Genomic DNA, 24253 nt, shown 5'->3' with positions numbered 1-24253 from the left:
ATCACACTAGTGGGTTTTCGGATCAATGGCATCTGTGCATTCCTTGATACCAAATGATGTGCATGTGTGTGCGTGCACACATACATGCGCATGCATGTATATAGTTATGACCTGACCTAATTCAGGATGCAGCTGCTGCGGCTGCTGTTTTTAAAGTCTGTTGTTCACACAGCCTCAGTATCTGAATGAAGACAGGCATTGCTTGGAAAGAGTTTCCAGCCAGATTTTGTTCTCCCTGCAGCAAACCCAGTGACTAACAAAACCGCTCCTATTGCTAAAGCTTCACTTGGCCTTGGTAATTTAAACCCCTACTTCTGCTGCTGCTTCTCCTCCTCCTCATCTTATTCTCTCCAAATTCTAGAGCACAGAGGGGCGAGGTGCATGATCGGGTGAGTGGGCCTGCTCCCTCAGGTCTGCCTGTTGGCAGGGCTGAGTTGATGGGCTAGCATTTACACCAGCTCAAAGAAGCATGAGAATGTGCTGCTCGCCTCTCACAAATTCACTTTACATTCACTGGTTTCTCCTTCATAAGCGTCCTACCTTATGCTTAACTTAACTAGCCACTGGATAATAAGTAATAAATAACAAAGCAGAATGGATTGTGCAAAACAGTAAAACGCTGCCGAATAAATTGTGTAAAACAAGACAAATGAATTTGCTTGAGTTGCATAATTTAAACAGGTTGCAGAAGCTGGTTTTGCGTTTCACAGATTTTGTGTGGGGCTGGTACAAATTTTTTATTTTCATTTTTACACAGCTCTGTTTATATCAGTCTCAAAACCTAAGCAAGCTGCAATATTCATCTTAGGCTCCTTTTCATACAATAATCAACAGGGTCAGAGATAGAAAATCTACTAGTCAAACAACGTAAGTGGATCTGAGCTGCTGTGGCACTCGCTGGTTCTTCTGCCAGCAATCTATGCAGTCTATAAGAGTGCCATCTCACAACAATAATCATGCAACTTGCACAGTGGCGGAGGGAGGCTGGTGGCGGCCCGTGTTTGGGCCCTGCCCCCTGCATCTGACATCAGATGTGGGGGCGTGGTCTCCCTCCAAAACGGGGCCACACAGCCCTACTTGGGAGGGAGATCAGCCCGTGCTGTTTTGGCAGTGTGGCCAGAATTACTCTCCCTGCCTTTTAAAGGCAGGGAGAGACGTACCAGTCACGCTGCCAATGCAGCACGGGCCGATCTCCCTCCCAAGCGGGGCTGCGGGGCCGCATTTGGGAGGGAGATCGGCACTGCTACATTGGCAGCAAGGCGAGTGGCTCTCCCTGCCTTTAAAAGTCAAGGAGAGTCATTCCGGCCACACTGCCAATGTAGCACAGGCCGATTTGGGTCCCAAATGAGGCCGCGTGTTTGGGAGTGAAATAACTCCCCCCGCGTCTGATGTCAGACGCGGGAGGGCATGTCTGGGGCTGCAAAGTGTGGCCCGAGGCGGGGGAGTGGCCCAGGTTCTTTGAACCTTTTCGCCCAATGGTGGCTACACCCCTGAACTTGTACTAAGACAGACCTGTGGACTACAAGACACTGGAAACAGAAACTGAGTTCACGTGCCTGTCTCTGAACCCGTTTGCATGCTGGCAGCAAGACAAGGCATAAAGACGTTTGCACGCTGGCAGCAAGACACAGACATCTATTTTCATACAGAAATATTGAAAAGAAATACATGAGTGGTTTGGTCTCTCTTAACACTGCAATACTGAGCATACTACTTGGAAGTAATTCCCCTGAAAGCAATGAGATTACTTTCAAGTAAACATGTCTGGGATGACGCTGAAAACAGTATGATGAGAAGCAATCCCTCTCCACATGAGACAGTCCCCATTCCTACCCTTCTAGTGCCTGACTCAGGAAGTGATGGAATGCTGGATCAACTGGATCAAAAATCACCACTGCTTAGTGAAGGGTCCTTTGCAATTTGAGCTACAAGAGCAGTGACAGTAAATACTGTGGAACACACAAGAAGCAGTGACTCCAGTTCCCTTTGTGCTGATGTGAATGATACTAGTCAAAGAAAAGCAGGCCCCTGAATGGCTTTTCTTCACTCAAAAACTGGTGCATCTCCTAATATCATCAAAGGCCAGAAACGCCAAGACTAGGAGAACTGGAGTGATTCTGTTTGCTTGGTTGGTTCTGCTTTTGTTTGTTTTGCTGCAGTCACTGGGATGATGTAGGAAAGTGGCAGGTATTTTAGGGAACAGAAAGTGGGGAGTCGAGGTGCATGTTGATCTATGCACTAACCGGTAGCTTTTGGACAATTCTTTTCGTCAGAGCCATCCCCACAATCCTTTTCTGAAACACAGAAAACCACCAGAGAAGACAGGAGAGTGGGCACAGTGTACAGAGGCACTCACGCACGCACACAAACCACTAATTCCACCACCACACAAAAAAGGTCAACATGAAAAAGGATATCAAATATGAAAATAGAGACTAATAAACATGTGAAAGGCAATGACACAAAGACAATGACCATTGATTCCAATGGGCTGAAGTGTGCCTATCTGTATTGGGTAAGAAAGCATCTAATGCTCCCACCTAACAGAGTTCTGGCCAGGGAATAGAAAGGCCCTTGGATAGCTGGCAAACACTTGGGTGCTATATTTGAATGTAATTACAATTCTGTAATAATCTAAATAATGTTTACACAAACATGATAGACTACTTGTGATAAGCAGTTGCACATGTCTCTACCCCCCTTAATTACATTTCTGGCTACAGGCCTCTTATCTGCAAACACAGAAAACAATCTATGTAATTTAGGTAGATCTAACCCGTCCTCCACACCCACACTTCCAAATTAGATGTCCCTCATACTCAGCCCATTACACTCCCGTTAGGAACCTATCCCTGCTATTTGGGCAAAGAGGCATGTATGAAAGTGCCAGCTGTCTCAAATATAGCAAAGGGAGAGCAATCGTCCCTATTTAACACAGCAAAGCTTCCTTCCAGTGGCTGTTGCTGGTATCTTCTTTGTGTTCATTCCTTTTCTTTTCTGTTTTAAAGATTATGAGCTCTGTTGCAAAAGGGAACCATTTTCTTATATTTTTTGCTATGTGCTTTGAGAACCTTTTAATTGAAAAGCGACATGTAAATCTAATAAACAAACTCCAGACTGCAGTGTCTCAACACACAGGGCGCTAGAGCCAACAAAGTGCATTTCACCCAGATGTCAGAACAGATAGCTCTAGATGATTTGGAGAAATAAGCCAAGTCACACTTCCTAAGACAACGACAAAAAGCCAAAATTGAAACCAACTTAAGGGCCATTAGCCAACTTGATCTGGGGAGATAATTCCTCCCATCCTCCTAATATCACAGGATAGTTTATACATTTGGCAGAATCTAGAAATAAAGCTTTCCTTGGACTGTGCCATTTCAGGATGCAGGTGAGGGGCTATATGTTTGAATATCCCCACTCACTTATAAACACTCACTGCACATAGAAAACTAGTATGTCAGGGAACAGGCAGAGTCTTATGTATTATTTGATTTATTGGAAATATTTATACCCCACCCCTCCAGTACACTACTGCTGAGGGCAGCTCACAACATTAAAAAAATAGATGGACTAATAAAATTAAACAAGTTAAAAGACCAGGCTAAAACAACATTTAAGATTACAATTTTTTTAAAGTTTCAAATTAAAAGTTGTTCAAAAAGCTAAAAACTGAGAACTACGAAAACTAAAGAACCTACCTGATATGAGCAGCAGATAAAACATTTAAAAGCCTCTTTTTAAAAGATGTGTTTTAAATTGTTTTTTAAAAACAGTGAGGGAGGGAGCATGGTGAAGCTCTTTAGGGAGGAGCTTCTCTCCGATACTTTATATTTTTTACATGAAGGGGGCTTTTGTTATGGGAAAGCATTTAAATGTTCAGCACTATACCTGCAGCTTGCAATGGTACAATCCAGGAAAAGGATTACCACCTGTTTCTGGTGAATGTATTAGCGCTTAGAATCTGAGCCTGATTCTAAGCAAAAACAATTAACTCAGTCTCCTTAAAAGTAATTTTATAAGAGTGTGAGATGATTGCACCTTGCAACTTTTTGTCTCTATCTGTGGCAGTTCCAAAGGAAAAGGAATATTCTAAGCCCTGGAACCTTCAGAAGTGAGTATTCCAATTGTGCAAGGTCATTCATGAGCAGAGCAGATCCTAAGGTGAACCCAGTTAAACGTCGATGTCTGCTAAACACCCACTAGTTCATATAACAAATCTGAAAGAAACTGAACTGCACATCCCATCCAAATAAAGAGGCTGCAAATTGGGACACAAGAAGCATCTGCTAATCTGCCCCTGGTACAAAGGTCAGGATGACAGGACCAACAAGACTTCGTACTAAGACTAAGGTCTAAAGCCCACTCTGACTACTCAATTCCTCTGTATGGGGGTCTCTTAAGGGAGCAAGGAAGAGCTCAAGAGACTCCAGAAATCATAACATCATGCAAGGTAAGCCTCAACTCTTACATACACATGAGATGAACAGGCAGTAGGTTAAAAGCAAATAGATGATATCATGCAGAGACCGCAAATATGGGGAAAGAAGTCCTAGGCCACCCTTTGCCAAAGAATCCCCTGTTCTCCACCACTGACAGCCTCCCCTTGCTTCTGATCTCACCATTACAACCAACTCAGCAAGGCAGCACTTACCATTGTCACATCTCCAGTTGATGTTGATGCAGCGACCATTGTGGCAGGTGAACTGGGTCAGAGGAAAGCAAGTTGGGTAGGCTGCAGAAAGAAAAGAAGAACAGGCAGCATTAGCAGGGTCTAGACACAGCCATGATGCTCTGTTGTCCAAGCACCAATGAGTGTGGTTGCTTTAAGGACTATGGTTGCAGCAGAACATGTGGTTGCAGCAGAACATGTTTGGGCACCTCTTATTCCAGCAAAAGCAGCATTAGGTGCTCCGGCTTTCTACACATACAAATGTGGCTATGCTGCTAATGTCTAAAGCTGTACATGCCTACAGATTCTTTAAGACACACAGAAGACAGACTGTGTCTTCTGCTGAGTTAAACCATTGGCCCATCCGGCTGAATATCAAGGTATATCTGGCTTAATATCAAAGTTCACAGATTTTAAGATTAAACGTTATCACTGAACCTGTTGCTCCAATAGTTTACAAAAAGGTCTCAATTCTTAACAAGTCCTTCTGCTATCTGATGGTCTTCTCTAAATCTAGCAGACTTGGATAACTTCTTCATCTCATAGAAACATAGGAAGCTGCCATATACTGAGTCAGACCATTGGTTCATCTAGCTCAGTATTGCCTGCACAGACTGGCAGCGGCTTCTCCAAGGCTGCAGGCAGGAATCTCTCTCAGCACTATTTTGGAGAATCCAGGGAGGGGACTTGAAACCTTCTGCTCTTCTCAGAGCGGCTCCATCCCCTGAGGGGAATATCTTACAGTGCTCACACTTCTAGTCTCCCATTCATATGCAACCAGGGCGGACCCTGCTTAGCTAAGGAGACAGGTCATGCTTGCTACCACAAGACCAGCAAGGTTTGCTGCTACACCTGAACCTTGCTGCTCAGTCTGCAAATATGGGTGATTTACGGCTCCTCTATCTTTCTATCACCTATCATGCCAGCACACATAATGGTGGATGTTATAACAACTATTTTCCTGTAGATACATGCAGCTGGGAGTACACGAACACCAATCAACCCAACAATACAGCTGTTGATTTAATACACTGGTATGTATTCCAACACTCACCACATGAGGCTGATTCATCAGAGCGGTCCCCACAATCATCATCCAAGTCACAGGTCCAGGAGATGGGTATACAACGCCCACTGGCACAGGAGAACTGGTTGGTAGGGCACGTACGAGCTGCAAGGGCAAATGAAAGCCATTAACAAAAAGGAACAACACAAATGGAAAAACTTGTAACATGGGGACAAATTCCACACATGTGCAGAAAACTGGCAGCTGACCATGTCAATCGAAGGATCTGATCATTCAGGAGCAGGAATCTGTAGAGGTGATTTTTGACCAAGGAGCCATTAATGGAATATGGTAGTGAATGAGCGACATTCATAGCTTTGCCCAAGCTAGCGACTGGAGGAGTAAGAAAGGATGGAATAATAATGTGATAGATAGGCCCCGTTCTCATGACCACAAGGAGCTCAGTTAAAGAGTTAACCTCAGTCACCAAGCCCTGTGCGCTCCTGCAGAAAGCGATGTAGGGACCCAGACCTTCCAGGCAATACCAGTCAAACCACTGTGGTTAAACAGCATTTAACTATGTTCCAATCCTTGTTATCAATCTCCGTTAATTGCTGTTTAACCACAGCAGTTTGACTGGGATTGCCCAGAAATTCCGGGTCCCCTTGTCACACCATGGGAGCGGTGGGGCTTGGCAATCATGATTAACTCTTTAACCATGCTCCCGGTGGTTGTGAGAATGCAGCAACAGACAGACAGTGTCACATCTAACTCCTCTCAGGAAGGAAGCTCTACATAAAATGGCCCATAAAAAGCATATGCATGTACTATGAAGCTTAACAATATGGTTCACAGGACCCTCTATACAGTTCTATCAATATGGTTCACAGGACCCTCCACACTATCACCCTGCTTTAGCCATCCAACGCCCTGTGGAGTGCTTGTTCCCTTATGGTTCCTGTCTGTCAGCCGACCCCACCCCCGCAACCAATCTCAGACAGAATGCCCTACTTCACCTTAGGCCAGGGCTTTTCTTCCCCCCCCCCATCCCCTCCCTACACAGTCTCCTTGTTATCTCCTGCTGCAGCACAAGATACAGTGCTTCCTCCATCTTTGTGTCATGTGGGCATTCTGTGAGCATACCTGCAACTATCATCACTGGATGGATGGATGGATGGATGGATAGATAGACAGATAGATAGATTAGGGGTTCTTACCTGAGCAGGTAGAGTTAGACTCATCTTCATTGTTCCCACAGTCATTGTCCCCATCACACAGCCAGCGGTTAGGAATACAGCGGTTGTTTTCACACTTGAAACGGTCTGAAGGGCATGTGTGCTGATCTGGAAGATGATGAAGAGAGAAAGGTGTCTTAGGACCTCACAGTATAAGACATCTCTCTCCCCTACATGCATTACAATAATCCGACCCTGGGTCAGAACTACTGTCTTCCCTTGGCACTGGAGCCAGAAATGAGAAGTGACTCATCCAGTGGTGAAAGTCAGGACAGCACGCACTCTATACCAACATAACCAAATTCAATAACCCAACTCATACTCAAATTCTGTGACATTTGAAGAAATCTGAATAAACTTGTTTCTCTCAGAATATTTTATGCTGCTTCAAAATTTTTAAATAATGTGGATTTGGGGTTTTTCCCCCCTTCATGAAAAAGGGATGACAGAAGGAAATGGAGGGAATGGAATGATATAGAAATCCTGAGGGCTATCAACTTGATTATTTTTAAATGAAAGCTGAGATTGTCAGGATGCTGCATTTCATACCACACAACGTATTTTGTGCCTGAGAACCCCACATATTAAATATATAGATGCTTGGCAGTGGCCAAATGAAAAAAGAAATAGGGCTCTAGATTAGTTTCCACGGAAGCTTGTGTATCAATAAATTTGTTAGTCTTCAAGGTGCTACAAAACTCTTTGTTGCTTTTCTCCCACAGACTAATAGGGCTTCCCCTCTGGAACTCTAGGCTAGTTCTGGCACCCAGCTTCCATCGATTTATTTATTTCTGTAGAAGATGTCCTCCAGGAGAGCTAACCCACACCTTCAACTCTAGATCCCCCTTCTATCATTTGAAAATGCCCTGGATTCACCAACAGTAGGTGACCCAGCCGGGGCAGCCCAAGCCTACAGGGCCTTACTGCAGCCTGTAGTATATCCAAAGCATACACCTCATCTTCCCTATGGAAAGGTGGCCAGGCCAAGGACAGTTCCCTGTTGTGACTAAAGCAAATACGCACGGCAGAGCTCGGGTGCCTCATCGCTGTTGTCCAGGCAGTCATTGTCACCATCACATTTCCAGCGCTCCTGTATGCAGCGGTTGTTCTTGCAGGCAAACTCCCCAGGCTGGCACTGAGGGGGTGGGACGTAAGATGGATTGGCTAGCCAAGGGAGGACAAAAAAAGGGTGGGGGGAGAAGGGGGTTGGATGCAGGAGATATTAATGAAGGGCACATTTTCTCTTAGGAAGTAGCAAAGTAGGGGGCTTTCCAGTTTGCCTTTAGACTGGAGTTACTGAAGTTTCTTTACTCCAGGCTATCACAATTCTGGAGAATATAATAAGGTGCCATACTTAAATAATCCATGTAACTTGGCATAAAACAGTCTGTAACACTGCAATGTAAATGTTTCATTGCTAACCAACACCCCCCAAAAAACGTGCAGCCACCTGCTGGGAAGAAGTGTTCCCAGAACGGATTGTTTCCTGAGAGCCTCAGAGCTGACTGTGCAAGAGGGGAGGAGATTTTTTGTTAAATTTAACCTTCCTTTGGAAGTGACCTGTGCCACCTAAAAATATGTCCCAGAGGGCTATGCAACCCCCAAGGACATATTTTTGGGTGTCGCAAGGCACTTCCAGGGGAAGGAGAGACTGATGAAAACTGCATCTCACCTTTGTGCAATTAAGTTCTGTGGAGCTCAGGAAGCAGTCTAGTGTGTGGGAACACTTCTTCCTGGTGCACAGCTGCATGGTTAGAGAGGATGTCAGCTATTGTTATTGTTATATAATATTACTGATGATCACTATTACCTATATAGAGTACTTCTTATATAAAAGAAAAACAAACCACTACAATCCCAGAAGAGAAAGACTCTATTTGAATATCCTTCTCAATCTCAGACTTCAAAAGGCAGCTAGCAAATGACTAGGGAATGATCAATCCATCACTGCCTTGCAGTTTCCTCCCAGCAGCTGGCAATGAATGCTCTCAGAAGCCAAAAGAATAGGCTGGGCTAGATCCTTAGTTTGCATGACCCAGTTTAGTAGCTCTGATGTTCTTAATGCAGAAGCTCCAGAGAAACACTAGCTCAACACAGAGGGTTTTTCTTTTCGATTTCTATACACTTCTGAAACCTGAAAAGGGCACTTTTGCAAACAGAGTTGCCATCTCTTCCCCCACCCCACCCAACTATCCCTGCACTTTTAATACATAAAATGTATACTCTAATACATAGAAATTAAGCAGAAGAAATGAGAGGGGAAAGCTTCACCAACTTAATTCCTGTGCATTGGGTAGCCATTAAAAGGCACGGAACAGGGCCAGTAAAAAGGTGGCAACCTGACTTACAAATCCTAACTCAGGACCCATCAGCAGGGGCGTATCTAGGGTAGGGCAGGCAGGGCACATGCCCTGGGCGCCACTTGAAGGGGGGCGTAAATTCCTAAAATTATTTTTTAAAAAAAAAAATGGCCACCAAAAACAAAATGGCCACTGCACATGCTCAAATGGCCTCTGTGAGGCCCTAGGCCATGCCAGGCCTCACAGAGGCCATTTGAGCATGCACGGTGGCCATTTTGTTTTCAGCGGCCATTAAAAATATTATTTTAAAAAATGGCCACTTCACATGCTCAAATGGTCTCTGCGAGACCCTAGAGGCCAGCGGTGGGAGGGGTAACCTTTGCAGACGCCCCCCTCCCACAGCCTATAGGAAGCGCCCCGAAGGGGCTAAAGGTTAAAAAAATAATAATTTAATATAATATAAGTCACTGTACACATATTCAGTTTAGCACTATGTACAGAGAATCAGGGCTTGTGAATACTGAGCTGAAGCTTATGAGCTAGGATTGTATTCATTTGCTCTTACTTTGCTTCTTATGATAAGTGAGTTAAATGTGGTGTCTTAATAATATGGCTACTAATGGTGAGTTTGTCTTTGAATCAGTGTGAAATCCTTAGCATTAAGGCCCACTGGGAGTTTCTTGCTCTCTTTCTCTCATTTTAACTATCTTTCTGAAAGACTAGAATATATTCCAAGCAGTGACACAGTTTACTCTGCCTATCCTTTAATTATTTTCAGAATATCTGGGAAAAGTCAAATTCTGCATTTATTTTTAAAACTTCTGTAATAGTGATGCTACAATGCATAGTAAAGAATTAGATAGGCACTTCTGTTTAGTTTTCCAAGTATACCTCCACATAGTATTTGGGTATTTCATGAGCCCCAGCATACTGAAATTTGTAGTTTTCCAGCATTTTTTGGTCTGGCTACATCCACTGCTATATAGTTTTTGAAATTCTAAAAGATTAATGAGCTTGACTTGTATTTTTCAGCAGATATTATAGTAAAGTTATCTGACAGATGGGTGTCAGATGTTTGGACAGCGGGCGCAATTTCAGTGCTTGCCCTAGGCGCTCTTTTCCCTAGATACGCCTCTGCCCATCAGTTTCACAAATGAAGATACTGACAAATGATCAGGAGAAGTCTATCAGCTTCCAGGCCTGCTAGAACAAGGAAGACCAAAAATCCATACAGCTTGTACAGGTTTTTGTGTTAACGAGTGTACTGGTTCATTTTAAAAGGTGAACCTGGGTGCAGGCCCCTCAAATGTTCTGTGCTGATAGGAACTGTATGGCTATACCTATGTTCAGCATAACGTGTGAATAACTGTACCTATGTACAGATCTGTACCCATGTGCACCTGTCATACAAGTGTTGAACACAATGTGTGAATAGGGCTATAGAACAAGATTTGTTTTATATTTGGTTTGGTTTTGTTGTAAACCACTCTGAGCTATTTTTGGAAGGACAGTATTCAAATCAAACCATATCATATCTATATCTATATCTATATCTATATCTATATCAGAAAGAGTGAAATAGTTCTTTGGACCAGACTAGTTTTGCAGGTTTTCATGCACAACCAGGCTACCTGCTATGATGCTTTTATTAACTTCTTCCATTCTACACAACATGGTTATGTATCCCTGTCTTAGAAGGGACAGATCTAGGTGAGCAACATTAGCAAGTGACACAATACTCTCTGGGATGCACAAATAATGGTTACTAAGGGCCAGTTCACATGTGTAGGCGCACCATGGCCTTACCCAGTGACTCACAGCTGTGAATGAATGTGTAAACAAATTCTATCAAAAAGCTATTGCACCTGAGGTGATATAGAGTGACACAGAAATTCTCTATGTTAATTGATCTATGATAGCTCATTCACACATAAGTTACCACTTGCTGATACAGTGATGAGGGAACCAACCCTAGTTAGGCTGGTAGACAAAGACAAGGGAGACTGGTTCATATCAGGCTCAAGCCATATGTTCTGCCCTCCTAGTAAAGAAAATGCTGCAGAGAAATGAAAGAGTGATATATGGTCTGGCATGTGCTCACAGCTTAAGGTTTCCTTCATCTTAACCAGAGAAATAAAGATGCAACTTCTGACTTTCCCAGGTAATAACAGCTGATGGTCTTATCCTCCTAAATATGAAAACAATCCCAGTTGAGTACCCTGGACTCATCAGTGGGAGATTTGGAATTGGTGGGGTGATGCTTTCACAACCAGAATAAGTCAAATGTAGTGGTCCATCCAGTTTTGTTGCTGAAAGCACCTTAGTCGTGAAGACCTCAATGCCTCTGCAAGTGATCACTAATGCTAACCTCTCCCTACGATGACCTTGCTCAAACACCCAAGTATTTGAACCCTCGGAATGAAGGGGTTGTATAGACCACTTTCCAGAATGCAGATAGGCATGCTACTATGGTGTCAAACCCCAGGCAATCTCCCACTCACACTGGTCCTTGCACATTTCCACAGGGTTGTACCTTGACATGTGACAGAATCGTCTCCCAAAATCTGGTCCTCTGCACAGGCACAATGCCTGCCTTTGGGAATAGCCAGGCAAAGACTGCTGCAGCCTCCGTTGTTCACTCGGCAGCTGTTGGAGCCAACTACAAAATGGAGAAGACAAAATGAAGAGAGCTGGGCCATAGGTTGCCTCTTCTCAGATGAGACATAGGAGAAAGAAGAAGAGGAAGAGGAGGGAACAAGGGGCATATATACATATATGAAGCTGCCTTCTCTAGTCCAGCACTGTCTGCAGTGACTGACAATAGCTCTCAAGGGGTTCCCACCCTACCTGGAGATGCCATGGATCAAACCTGGGACCAAAGCATGTGCTCTACCCATTAAGCAGCGGCCCCTCCCTTGAAGGCTGCACTTTAAATACTGTGTTTAAGTCAAAGAACCTTTCTACCACAGCAAAATGAAGTCCCTATTTCCCTCACCCGATAATCTACTGCATTCATTGTTTTTGCTCTGGAGACTTTTAACACAAAGTCTCTCTCTCTTGTGAGGAGAGCTGGTCTTGAGGCAGCAAGCATGCCTTGTTCCCTTAGCTAAGCAGGGTCTGCCCCGGTTGCATATTAAAGGGAGACTTGATGTGTGAACACTGTAAGATATTCCTCTTAGGGGATGGAGCTACTCTAGGAAGAGCGTCTACGTTCCAAGTTCCCTCCCTGGCTTCTCCAAGATAGGGCTGAGAGAGATTCCTGCTTGCAACCTTGGAGAAGCCGGTGCCAGTCTGTGTAGACAATACTGAGCTAGATGGACCTATGGTCTGACTCAGTATATGGCAGCTTCCTATGTTCCTAACACGTGCAGAAGTGGTCAGATCTTTTTGGTCCATCAAGTGCTTCCTGTGAGGGCTTGTGCTTGAGTCTTCAGTTTCAGGTTAGTCTCTCTCTAGCATTCTTTCTTTTTTCTTTTTTAAAGTATACTCTCTCTTTTCTCTCACTTTAATCCCTCTTGGTGGTGTCCCATAAACAGTGATCAACCAAGATGATCAGGGGCCTAGAGCACCTTTATTATGAGGCAAGACTACAACACATGGGGCTTTTTAGTTTAGAAAAAAGACAACTGCAGGGAAACATGATAGAGGTCTATAAAATCATGCATGGTGTGGAGAAAGTGGAGAGAGAGAAATTCTTTCCCCTCTCACACAACACTAGAACCAGGGGTCACTCCATGAAATTGATTGCCAGGTCTAGGACCAACAAACAGAAGTACTTTTTCACACAACGCGTGATCCACTTGTGGAACTCTCTGCCACAGGATGTGGTGACAGCCAACAACCTGGATGGCTTTAAGAGGGGTTTGGATGACTTCATGGAGGAGAGGTCTATCAATGGCTACTAGTCGGAGGGCTGTGGGTCACTTCCAGCCTCAAAGGCAGGATGCCTCTGAGTACCAGTTGCAGGGGAGTAATGGCAGGTGAGAGGGCATGCCCTCAACTCCTGTCTATGGCTTCCAGCAGCATCTAGTGGGCCACTGTGCGAAACAGGATGCTGGACTAGATGGGCCTTGGGCCTGATCCAGCAGGGCTGTTCTTATGCTCTTATTAGTGTCCCAGCAGCAGCACAGGAGCTGTTTCATGAGTGGATCCCCATGCAGCTGGTTATTTGCTTAAATATCCTCACCATGTAAGCAGGGCCAACTGAGATATTATTTCCTATGAAATTGGTACCCCAGAAAGAAGGTGCTGTCTTGATGGGAAAGACCCATACCACTGGTCCCAGTCATGTGACCAGGTCATTTATATGTCCTCCCAGTTGTTTGGGATCCACTTATAGGTAAGTGGCTTTCATGCAGTTAGGAGGACACTTAAAGGACTCCTTAACAGTAACCACAGAACAGGAATGAAAGGGCATCAAAAGAGTACATTGAACTGAAGAAACTGTTTGCTTCTGGCCTTCAGTGGCTGATGGAGCAGGAGAACAAGGGCAACTTGACAGGTGGCCACAAAGGGGAAGCAACTAAAAGCAAATGCTGCAAACAGAGGTCAGTTTCAGCACAATTAAAATGTGCCTCAGTTACCACACTGTGCTCTTTAACCACTCTCTGGCATGCACAATCAGATGGTTAAAGAAGAGCGAAAGAAGGTTTGGTTCCCACCTTTCCAGCGCATATTTTCAGCTGAAGTGGGGAGTACAATCTGTGTTAGAACATAAAGTTCATACAGTATCAGGGGAGGGTAGATACCATAGAACACAAGGACGTATCTTTCATGTGGCTCTCAGACTGGCTCTTGCTGAGCACCATTACACTGAGAAAAGGTGGAATCCAGGGAAGGTGGAGGGTTTCTTCTGGCTAACCCATACTGTATCCATAGGTCTGATATAGCCACACTTGCCTTCTCTTCTCAAGCTGGGGAAGCTCCTGCATTCAATTCCAAGGGGGCTCTCCTCTGGTTCAGCAAGGCCAGGAGCTGCCCTGAAGACACCAAGAACCGCCTCACCCCAAACAGTGTCTTGCACACTCTGTGCATTCACTCACACCTGTGTGTGCGCAGATTTGACTAGTTAAATCTTGTGCACATATTGTGCTTTGCAGCATTGGCCTCCCCAAGGTAGTGATTGTCTAGCCACATCTTATACGATAGATAGGCTTGCACTGATGGTGCAGAGGCACTGTATGCAAAGCAACTCCACAGCGATTAGTAATCCAGAGCCCCGCGAATTGCTCCTTCCCCTGTAAGCACTCTTTAACTCCCTGAAATATGCCCCTCAGAGTCTGCGCCACCAGAGCCCCTGGTGGCGCAGTGGTAAAACTGCCGCCCTGTAACCAGAAGGTTAAAAGTTCGATCCTGACCAGGGGCTCAAGGTTGACTCAGCCTTCCATCCTTCCGAGGTCGGTAAAATGAGTACCCAGAAATGTTGGGGGCAATATGCTAAATCATTGTAAACCGCTTAGAGAGCTCCGGCTATAGAGCGGTATATAAATGTAAGTGCTATTGCTATTGCTATGCAGCCCTCAGGGACATATTTAGGCATATTGAAGAGCACTCCTAGGGGGAAGAGAAGTCAACAAAAATCACCACCACCCATGCACAGCAAGACTCTGGATTACTAAAGACTGTGGAGGCACTCCGCACACAGTGAATCTACACCATTAGTGGAGATGTCTACCACTGGCTCTCTCTTTAATGCCACAATCCATGTGGCGTTAAATCCACCATCCATGTGGCATGCCTAGCCTTCAGTCATTTGACAAGTGGCCCAAAGCAATGAACAGTCAAGCCTCTTCTCTGAAGGGGACTCTCACAGTATGTCTTTCTTGAGCTCTCGAGTGTTGGCTCCCATGAGGGGCCTGCTAGTCTGGCCACCAGGCAAAATGCACACAAGTCTCTCAGCCTCCATTCTGAATGCCAGCCTTCACCTTGGAGGGTATATGCAGCTGGCTCCTAGAGGCTGCAGCTGTGATTCATCCACCCCAATGGGCTTTAATTACGTAGAAGGACCCTCTGTTCTGAGTGCGGCACCTCCCAGGAAGAAATAATCAAGGATCTCTTGACTCACAGAGCTGAGCTAGGCATCTCTCTAAGCATGCCTATCTATCCCTTTGAGATTCAAGGTCTTCTCAAACTGTCCTGTAACACCCATACTGATTCTAATCAAACAGCACACCATGATCATGACTCAGGCAAAGATAACACTGCAAACAACAATTTGTGCTCCACATGCAGCTTGTAAGTAAGTTTTTAAAAAATCAAGATGCCACTGTGCAAAACTGTGTTTAAGTTGTGCCTTAACTCCTGGGAAATCAATGTTCCTTTCTGTACAAGGAAAGGAAAGTCTGCCATTCTCCTGGTCAGGACCCCCTGACTTTCTCAGAGTGCCAACTCTGAGAATGAATACTGGGCTGCTAGAACTTTGTGGTTCTCTGACTCTTCAGTATGGACTCTAGATCCCCAGTGATCCCTGCTGTAGTCCTGCAGAGTGGACTTTGTCACTAAGCTTGCTTGGGTCTCAAAGACTACATGGTTTTCCATCTCGCCACATACCTTGCTGTTGTTGAGCATCATACATGCGGATCTCAAAGATTGGGGGGCGTTCGTTGCGCAAAAGCGTAACGGCCTTGGTGGTCTGGTCCAGGCGGTAGATGCTGCCACTCCGATACTCTGTCCAGAAGAGGAAGTTGCCATAGTGGCACAACCCAAAGGCATGGTTCAGCTCATGACCATCATACACAGTCTGCATGGTGGGGGAGAGAAAAAGACACACACAGAGAGACATTTCTATATGATGTGGCTCACCCAAGGAGATTGCGTAGCCATCAATGAACCATTCAGATATCCCATCAGATATTACCTTTTATTGCCGAGAACTCCCTGTTTGCCAGCATTCAAACTGCTAGCCCAGGCTGCTGGAAACTACAGTACTTGCCCCCTGTAAGTACAACTATGAGTATTTTGTTGTCATGATGGCAGCTGTACTAATGTTACAGGTACCTTATTGAACAGTACCCATGATATTACTGTGAAGTATCTCACACAACCACTTCTTACTCCCTACCAGTGCTGCTCTGAATGCTCCATCATTTTAAAAGGGGAACTCAACTGTATTCTCTTCAGGTTCCCGCTGGAAAGAATTAACACAGCTCACACGCAACCCAGAAAAAAACAAAGAGCATAGCCCAGAGCAGTGATTCTCTATTATTTAGCACAAGGAAGGAAAGCAACTGGCCCTATTCAACACCAGCATATTGTCCTCACAGTGGCAACTGCTGGTGTCTACCTTGTATTTCTTTTTAGACTGTGAGGCCTTTGGGAGACAGAGAACCATCTTCTTCTTGTTATTCTTTTTTAGAAATAACAACTTAAGAAAATAGAATCTTTTTGCTATTATTCTTTTATTCTCTAATAAACCCCACTGATAACTTGTTTGTTGAAAACCAGTATATAAATAATAGTAGTATGTTAGGCAGTTCACACAACCAAGAATAGGGTAGGAGATGCCTCCTACCCTAGCTTGGGAGCTGTACATGCTCCCAACCAGGGGTGAAGAAATGTTGGCTCAGTATATCAGCCAGACAAAATATTTTACTCATCAAGCTATGTTGGTACATTGCACATCAGGACCTTTTTCACTCATTAGGCATCATTTTTCACTCATCACACACCAGTAGACTACTGGATTTCTGCAGCCCTGCTCCCATCTGTTGTTCGTCTGAAAGACAAGGCTGGAGGCACCATCAATAATTGTGGGCTAACCAACAGCTGGGTTGGAGGGCTTTCCATTCTACCTCCTTCAGCAGTTGAGTACAGCTGCTCTGTAGGGCAGAACCCTCCCAAACTAGGGTATTATTATTATTTTACACAGTCAGACAGGTGTTATTGACTTTGTTTTATCCAGACATCGAGTCCTTCCCAAGGACCTGGGATGCCAGAATTTTATTGTCAATGTTGTTGCTGTTGTTATAGATATTGTCACAGAATATAGGCTGTTCCCAGTAAAGCTGCGTTTTGTAATTGGCTGATGATGATTTCTGTGGCCCCTATGGTGTTGAGGTGCTCTTCAAGGTCTTTTGGAACTGCACCCAGGGCGCCAATTACCACCGGGATTATTTTGGTCTTTTTCTGCCACAGCCTTTCAATTTCAATTTGTAGATCTTTGTATTTGGTGATTTTTTCTATTTCTGTTTCTTCTATTCTGCTAACCCCTGGTATTGCTATGTCGATTATTTTGACTTGTTTTTCTTTCTTCTCGACTACAGTTATATCTGGTGTATTGTGTGGCAGATGTTTGTTGTTGTTGTTGTTATTATACCGCCTTTCCAAAAATGGCTCAGGGCGGTTTGCACAAAGAAATAACAAACAAATAAGATGGATCCCTGTCCCCAAAGAGCTCATAATCTAAAAAGAAACATGAGATACACACCAGCAACAGTCACTGGAGGGATGCTGTGCTGGGGTTGGATAGGGCCAGTTACTCTCCCCCTGCTCAATAAAGAGAATCACCACAGTAAAAGGTGCCTCTTTGCCCAGTTAGCAGGGTAGGAGGCATCTCCTATCCTGTTCTTGGTTGCGTGAACTGCCCTAGTAAAAACGTAAGAGCAATTAGGAGCCTAAATCTTCTATAAAAGCACTAGGAAAGAAGAGCAGCAGATGTAGGTAAATGAAGCTAATGGAAGGGCAGTTATTTCCAGATGGAGAGCTGCCATAGAAAACCTTCTATGAGTGCTGGTACAAGTAGTATAAATCAACTAGGGGTTCCTAAGCAAAGACAAAAGATTCACTAATGAATCCCCTTAATGAGCACAGTACGTTTGAAAACAATTATAGAAAAACTGGACATAATTAATAATAGGATAAATATATATATATATCACCTAGAGACATTCTACAGAAAAAGTTCTACATCACATGGTTAACACATTGTATTTTAAGACTCAAGTAAGAACAGTTTAATAAAAGATTCTTTACAGTTGCAGAAACATGGAATGCCCAATATATTTTAAGCTTTCTGTTTGAAAACTGGTATATATTTCTTCTATTGCTCATTATGGCCAACTGTTCCATCATTGTTTCCTTATATATAATTATCAGCATTTAATGTCCTAAAAAGATTGCAATCTGATTTGGCATATTTATTTGACATATATTCAGTAAAGGTCACTGAAAAGTACCTTCCATGTCATTTTTATGCGCAGTATGAATATCTCAAAAGTTTTCCTAAAAGCTGCAAATATCTGAACTGAAATATTTGATTAGGAAAAATGCATTAGTTTCAATTCAAATAAATTCAAAGCTTTCTGGGGAAATTATTTTGATTGGAATACTTTAAAAAGTTTAAAGATAACACACAATAGCATTGTCTACAAATGTTTTCAGTCAGTTCAACAAAAGAAATGACACAATGCTCTGTGTGATTGCCTGAAGTGAAATCAAAACTAATCACAGTTTTAGTTTTGCTTTCACTTGCAGTTTGAGACACAATAAGAACCCAATCAGGTTAATTCATAACTTGATTTTTGATATGGATTATTACATGTATTATGGTTTTATTATACCCTCCTTTTATAAATCACACACACACAAATGTATACTCAAATGTTCTAGGGATAATCACACACTTTTCAAGTCTCCTAGGGATAATTAACTTTAAAAAGTTAAGTACAACTTTGAAATTTACCAGTTTGTCTGTATCATACTGCTATCCATGCATTATGTTTCATTGTTTCATAACATTAATTCATACTTTTAGAAATTGAAGTTTTTCATTTAAAAATATAGACATGGAAAATATTTTCCACCCCACATCACCAATCTTTAGAAAATTTAAGATGTGTTCTAGACAAGACAGTGGCTAATATACAGAACAGCACTCCCTGGATGCACCAGAAAGATGTATCTGCACTACAGAAAGCTTTCCTACCACTGCTGCGCTCATGCAAAAGGGAGAGTGAATTTTGACTATTTGTGCGGCCTCTGAAAGTGCCCTGTGTCTCCTGAAAAAAATATGTCCCTGAGGATCCTGCAGCCCTCAGGGACATATCTTCAGGTGACACAGTGCACTTCCAGAGGCAGTACAAAATTCACTCTCCACTCTGCTGCCCATCTAACACAGCACAAGGAAGCATTCTGCATAATTTTATATTTAGTTTTTAAAAAACAGAACAATATATGCTACTTCACTACCCTAATGAACAGGATCTTCTTTTCTCAAAATATTTTGGGTATGCAATAGCCACCAAAAAGCAGTTTGTTTTTATCATTCATTTTTCCATAATATATCATCATAATACTGTACATAAAAACAATTTTCAAGATTTGTTAAATGCATTCTTTTGTGCATATGCTGGTGTAGGCCTCACTTGAAGTTTAACATTTGGAATCACAGTTTCCTAAATATAAGATTTCAAATTTACCAACCCAAACAGGAAAAGAAGGGAATATACCATGGTCTGAAAGATAGAGACATAATTGATACTAACCCTGCGTTCTGTGCCATCCAGCATAATCATCTCAATCCGGTCATAAAATGCATCCACCCAATACAGCACCTTAGCTGGAATGTCCAGGCTCAATCCATTGGGCCATAGGACAGTCTTGGAGGTGACAAAGACATTGCGATTGGTGCCATCCATCCAAGCCTTTTCTATTTTCCCCCTCTTGCTGTCCTTTGGGTCTTCCTCCCAATCAGTCCAATACATCCACCTGGGAGCAAAAGGAAGTGTCACTTGTGTTTGTTTGTTTATTCTCTCTCCTTCATAGAGTCAGGTGTTCTCTTATCATTTTCTTAAAGACAAGGAAATCAAGTGAGATTCTGGACAATATAATACATTACAGTGGATTACGGTTGTTCCCTAAAGCACGTTTTTCAAAAGAGTAGAGTGCTTACTCCCACACTAACACTATCAGTAAAGTATTTCATTTCTGCTCTGCTCACTTCCATGGCTATTCAACTACTCCTATTCCATTTTGCATTGTTTCCAAGGTGAGAAATCGCAGGAAAGCAAAACAGCAACAAGCATGCCCAGCATAAGAACATAAGAGTTACTCTGCTAGATTTGGCCAAGGCTGATCTAGTCCAGCATCCCATCCTGTCTCCTACAGTGGCCAACCGGATGCCTCTAGGAAGCCTATATGCAGGAGATGAAGGCAGACTTCCCATCCTCGCTATTGCTTCTCTGCAATGGGTATTCAGAGGCATCTTCCCTCCGAACCTGGAAGAAGCATGTAGCCATTAAGACTAGAACCTATTGACAGACTTGTCCTCCACAAATTGGTCTAATCCCTTTTTAAAGCCTTCCAAGCCTGTGGCTATCACCACATCTTGTGGTAGCAAATACTGAGCTACATGAAGTCATTAAACAATATTTCATTATGCACAGAAGTAAAGTTAAACTGACATATAAACAGGTGCTGCAAACCAAGCATGTGATACAGTTACGAATGTGGAATTATGAATATGGAATTTGGAAAATGCCATAGAACAGAAATTGTCTTTCATTTCAAAGATCATTAGATCTCATTATTACAGAGAAAAATACTAACACCTGTGAATAGTTTTCTTCTGAGAAGCTAGGGAATATGATTCCTGCTCTTTTCAGAACTTTCAATCCTTCGTTCTCCACAGACTTAGTGTTTTATATAGAATTTAGTTATAAAACCAATGGCTGACATGATGAGGAAAATTACTTAAAGTAGACAGACCCACTGAAATTAAAAGGACTAGTTAGGCAAAGCCTTGTTTGAAGCAACATCCAACATGCTGCCTGAATTACAGAGAGCATAAAAGACTGCAGCGTAGCCACCTAATGGCGCAGCAGGGAAGCGAACAGCAGCAGTATATGAAGGTGCTGAAAGGCTTCATCTCACACTGTGTGGGAGAAGGCAATGGTAAACCCCATCCTCTATTCTACCAAGAAAACCACATGGCTCTGTGGTTGCCAAGGGTCGACACCGACTCGACAGCAAAACCAACCTCCAACCAAAAGACTGCAATAATTTGGGATCCAGAAACAATGGCTCCCAAATCCACTGGAGATCATGGAGGACAGGTCTATCAATAGCTACTAGTCTTGTGGCTATAGGCAAGGTGCCTCTAAGTACCAGTTGCAGGGGAGCAAGAGCAGGCATGCCCTCGCCCTTTTGCTTGTAGGCTGCCCGGAGGCATCGGGTGGGCCACTGTGAGAGACAGGATGCTACACTAGGTAGGCCTCTTGGGCTTGATCCTACAGGGCTGTTCTTATGTTCAATAGCTCAGGTTGAGCAGTGACCCTTCAGGTTTTCAGTTTTCTTTCTAGTGTATGTTTCACTGGCTGTGCAGGCCCCCTTTGTGTGGTAAACCTGTTGTTCAGGGTCATTGTTTAGGGAGGGCAGGGAGTGGAGTAATAATGCATGCCAAAGGCACAAATCTTTTTTCTTTTTAAGAAAGCAGGTCACTGTCTGGTCTGTGTTGAAAACACTGTATAGTTATTTGGGGGGTGGGGTATCACTGGATTAAAGGAATACATTTTTGGTAGATTAATCTACAAATTAAACAGGGCTAAAATCACACATGGATAAAAACATAGTTCTGAAACAGCCCACAAACTTCCTTTGTAGATGATGTCTACAGATAGTGCAGCAGGAACCATCCTAGAAGAAGTGTGTGAGAGAAAAGGAGAAGAAAAAGAAATGCCTCTTTTAAGATGGTGCCTGCAACCTGCAGTTTTTATAAGTACAGTATTTTATGGACTATAAGACTCACTTTTTTCCTTGAAAAATATCCGCCAAAATTCAGGAGCGTCTTATATGTTTTAACAGTTTAATATGTTAAAACTCTGAAAAACTGGATTAAAATTAAGGTGCGTCTTATATTCTGTAGCGTCTTATAGTCCGTAAAATACGGTACCCCTATTAAAAATAATCATCTTTATTAACAAGATTTGCTGCTTAAGCGGGGCAGCTTTTTAGTTGATTAAACGTCTTGAATAAATTAATCTAACTGATTAAACATTGCAGTTCTAGTTACTATGAGGTATAAAAAAGGAACCACAACAAGTACTCTTTAAAAAAAACACTGTTTGGGAGGGGAGGGAGGATTTAATGTTCAGTGTATTTAAGAGTGGGCTCTTATACCTTACTTGCCACAAACAACACTAACCCGAATTTAAAATGGCTCCAGACAACATTTTTACATGCCAGCTTCCTGGACATCACACAAGAGGGGATTTTGTCAGGGAAGACTGCTGTACAGTGCTGGTCTGAGAGACAGCAAAAAATGATGCCTGTCTAGAATGTTTGTGGGTGGGTGGCCTTGTACTATCAGCACACGAGAAGCGGAAGCTGAGAAGACATGCAATGAGCCAGAAGCTCCCAGGAGATAATTTCCCACTAGAAGATGCCTGACAATGAGAGACCAAAAAGGCTTCTGCTCCCCTCCCCAGTAACAGGGTTTATTCAAATACCTGTTAGTAGTGATGTGCCCGGACCGGTTCGGAGACCATTCTACAGGCCTCCGAACTGGTCCAGACAGGGGGCGGTCCGGTTCGGAACGATTGGGGTGGGGGGTTCCATTAAGGGCGGGGGAGGGTTTACTTACCCCTCCCACGCTTTCCCCACTCCGGCGCCGTATTTCCTTTACAAATCGGGCGGCAGGATACCTCCCTGCCGCCCCTTTCCCTGCTTGGCTGCAAAAGGCTTTAAGAAGCCTTTTGAGCACGCGCACGCAAAAGGCTTCTTAAAGCCTTTTGCAGCCAAGCCTGGAAAGGGGCGGCAGGGAGGTATCCTGCCGCCCGATTTGTAAAGGAAATACGGCGCCGGAGTGGGGAAAGCGCGGGAGGGGTAAGTAAACCCTCCCCCGCCCTTAATGGAACCCCCCACCCCAGTGCCGGACTGCAGCTCCGTGATTCCGTGCACACCCCTACCTGTTAGGACCCTGCTCTGCTCACTTCCTCACATTAACCAATCAGAGCATAGCTAATTCCATCCATGCCAGACATGTTATTCCATGCTGCCCGAAAAACACTGCACAAACAGATACAGACACATGCAGGCTGACAGGACAAGTGGCACCGGGATCGGCTTCTCTGCTAGACACTGTGACTTTGGAAGTTCAGTGGCAACTTTCTTGAATGCTGGCTGAATGGAGTGGGAAGAAGAACAAATCACAGCTTTAAAAGGGGGCTGTTTATTACTAGAGGGGACAAGGAGGTAACCACTCAGTCATTGGGCATAAATTTGACTCCTCTCTCTCTGCTGCCACTCTGCTTCCAGAGTCAGGGAGAGCTCCTGATGAGTGAGTGCACATTGCAATTCCACCCTCCTGCTGGGCCTGTCTGAGCAGCTCCTAAGCGCAGGCCATGCCTTTCAATCCCCCAGGGACTGGCAGTCCTGGAGACGCCTGAAAGAAAGTAGACGGGACTCTTCAGCTGAAGTCTTTGGCGAGTCAACGCAGCAGGAAACAATTCCCTCCCTCCTGCTGAGCACAAGTTCTCTGGCCCACATCACATGCAAGAGGATCAGTGAATGCTACACACTGGAGTGGTGCTATTTGGAAAGGAGGTCTAAAGCTCCATTGAAATCCAGGCCCAGAGTAACACAGTCAGAAACAGACCACTCTCTGGTGACTGACTGGCACTCTCTGGTGACTGACTGGCACACAGAAGCTCTCTTGGGCCAGGCACTGAAGAACTGGCAGTCGATGGGCGCAAGAAGGGTTGTGATCAAAGTCAGGTGTGCTCCCATTCTGCACCAAGAAAAACTGATACCTACAACTTGTACCTATGCACACTTACTGGGAATATGCCCCACTGGACACTATGTGACTTACTTTGGAGTAAACATACACAGGACTGTATTGTGAACAAATGTGAATCTTTTGCATAATTCACTCGGTTTCTGTTAATCTTGGAGTGGGTGAAAAGAGCTATGCAGGGCATTAAAGCCTTGCCCTCCACTATCCGAGGTCTGAAAATCTCACATCACTTTCTTCTCTGGCTTCCTACACTTCACAAGGCATTACCCACAGCGGTGCTAGCCCTATCTTTGTAACCAGAAGGGCTAT

At 43.9% G+C, this 24253-nt stretch overlaps 1 protein-coding gene across 8 annotated transcripts in view; it reads right to left on the bottom strand.

The window, feature by feature from the left end:
* LRP1 (LDL receptor related protein 1) overlaps positions 1-24253 on the bottom strand; it is a 452537-nt gene that overhangs the window by 160334 nt on the left and 267950 nt on the right. For all 8 annotated transcript variants that reach the window (XM_053288908.1, XM_053288910.1, XM_053288909.1 and 5 more), the window contains 7 exons: positions 19695-19917; positions 15763-15952; positions 11747-11872; positions 7937-8077; positions 6896-7021; positions 5727-5843; positions 4655-4735 (listed from right to left, as the gene is read on the bottom strand). In XM_053288908.1, the coding sequence (XP_053144883.1) occupies positions 4655-4735; positions 5727-5843; positions 6896-7021; positions 7937-8077; positions 11747-11872; positions 15763-15952; positions 19695-19917 (1004 nt within the window). The remainder of the gene's footprint in view (positions 1-4654; positions 4736-5726; positions 5844-6895; positions 7022-7936; positions 8078-11746; positions 11873-15762; positions 15953-19694; positions 19918-24253) is intronic.

Source organism: Hemicordylus capensis, chromosome 2 (genome assembly GCF_027244095.1).
Source record: "Hemicordylus capensis ecotype Gifberg chromosome 2, rHemCap1.1.pri, whole genome shotgun sequence".
Lineage (NCBI taxonomy): Eukaryota > Metazoa > Chordata > Lepidosauria > Squamata > Cordylidae > Hemicordylus > Hemicordylus capensis.
The sequence above is the reverse complement of the archived record's forward strand: the minus strand, read 5'-3'. Positions and strand labels throughout refer to the sequence as shown.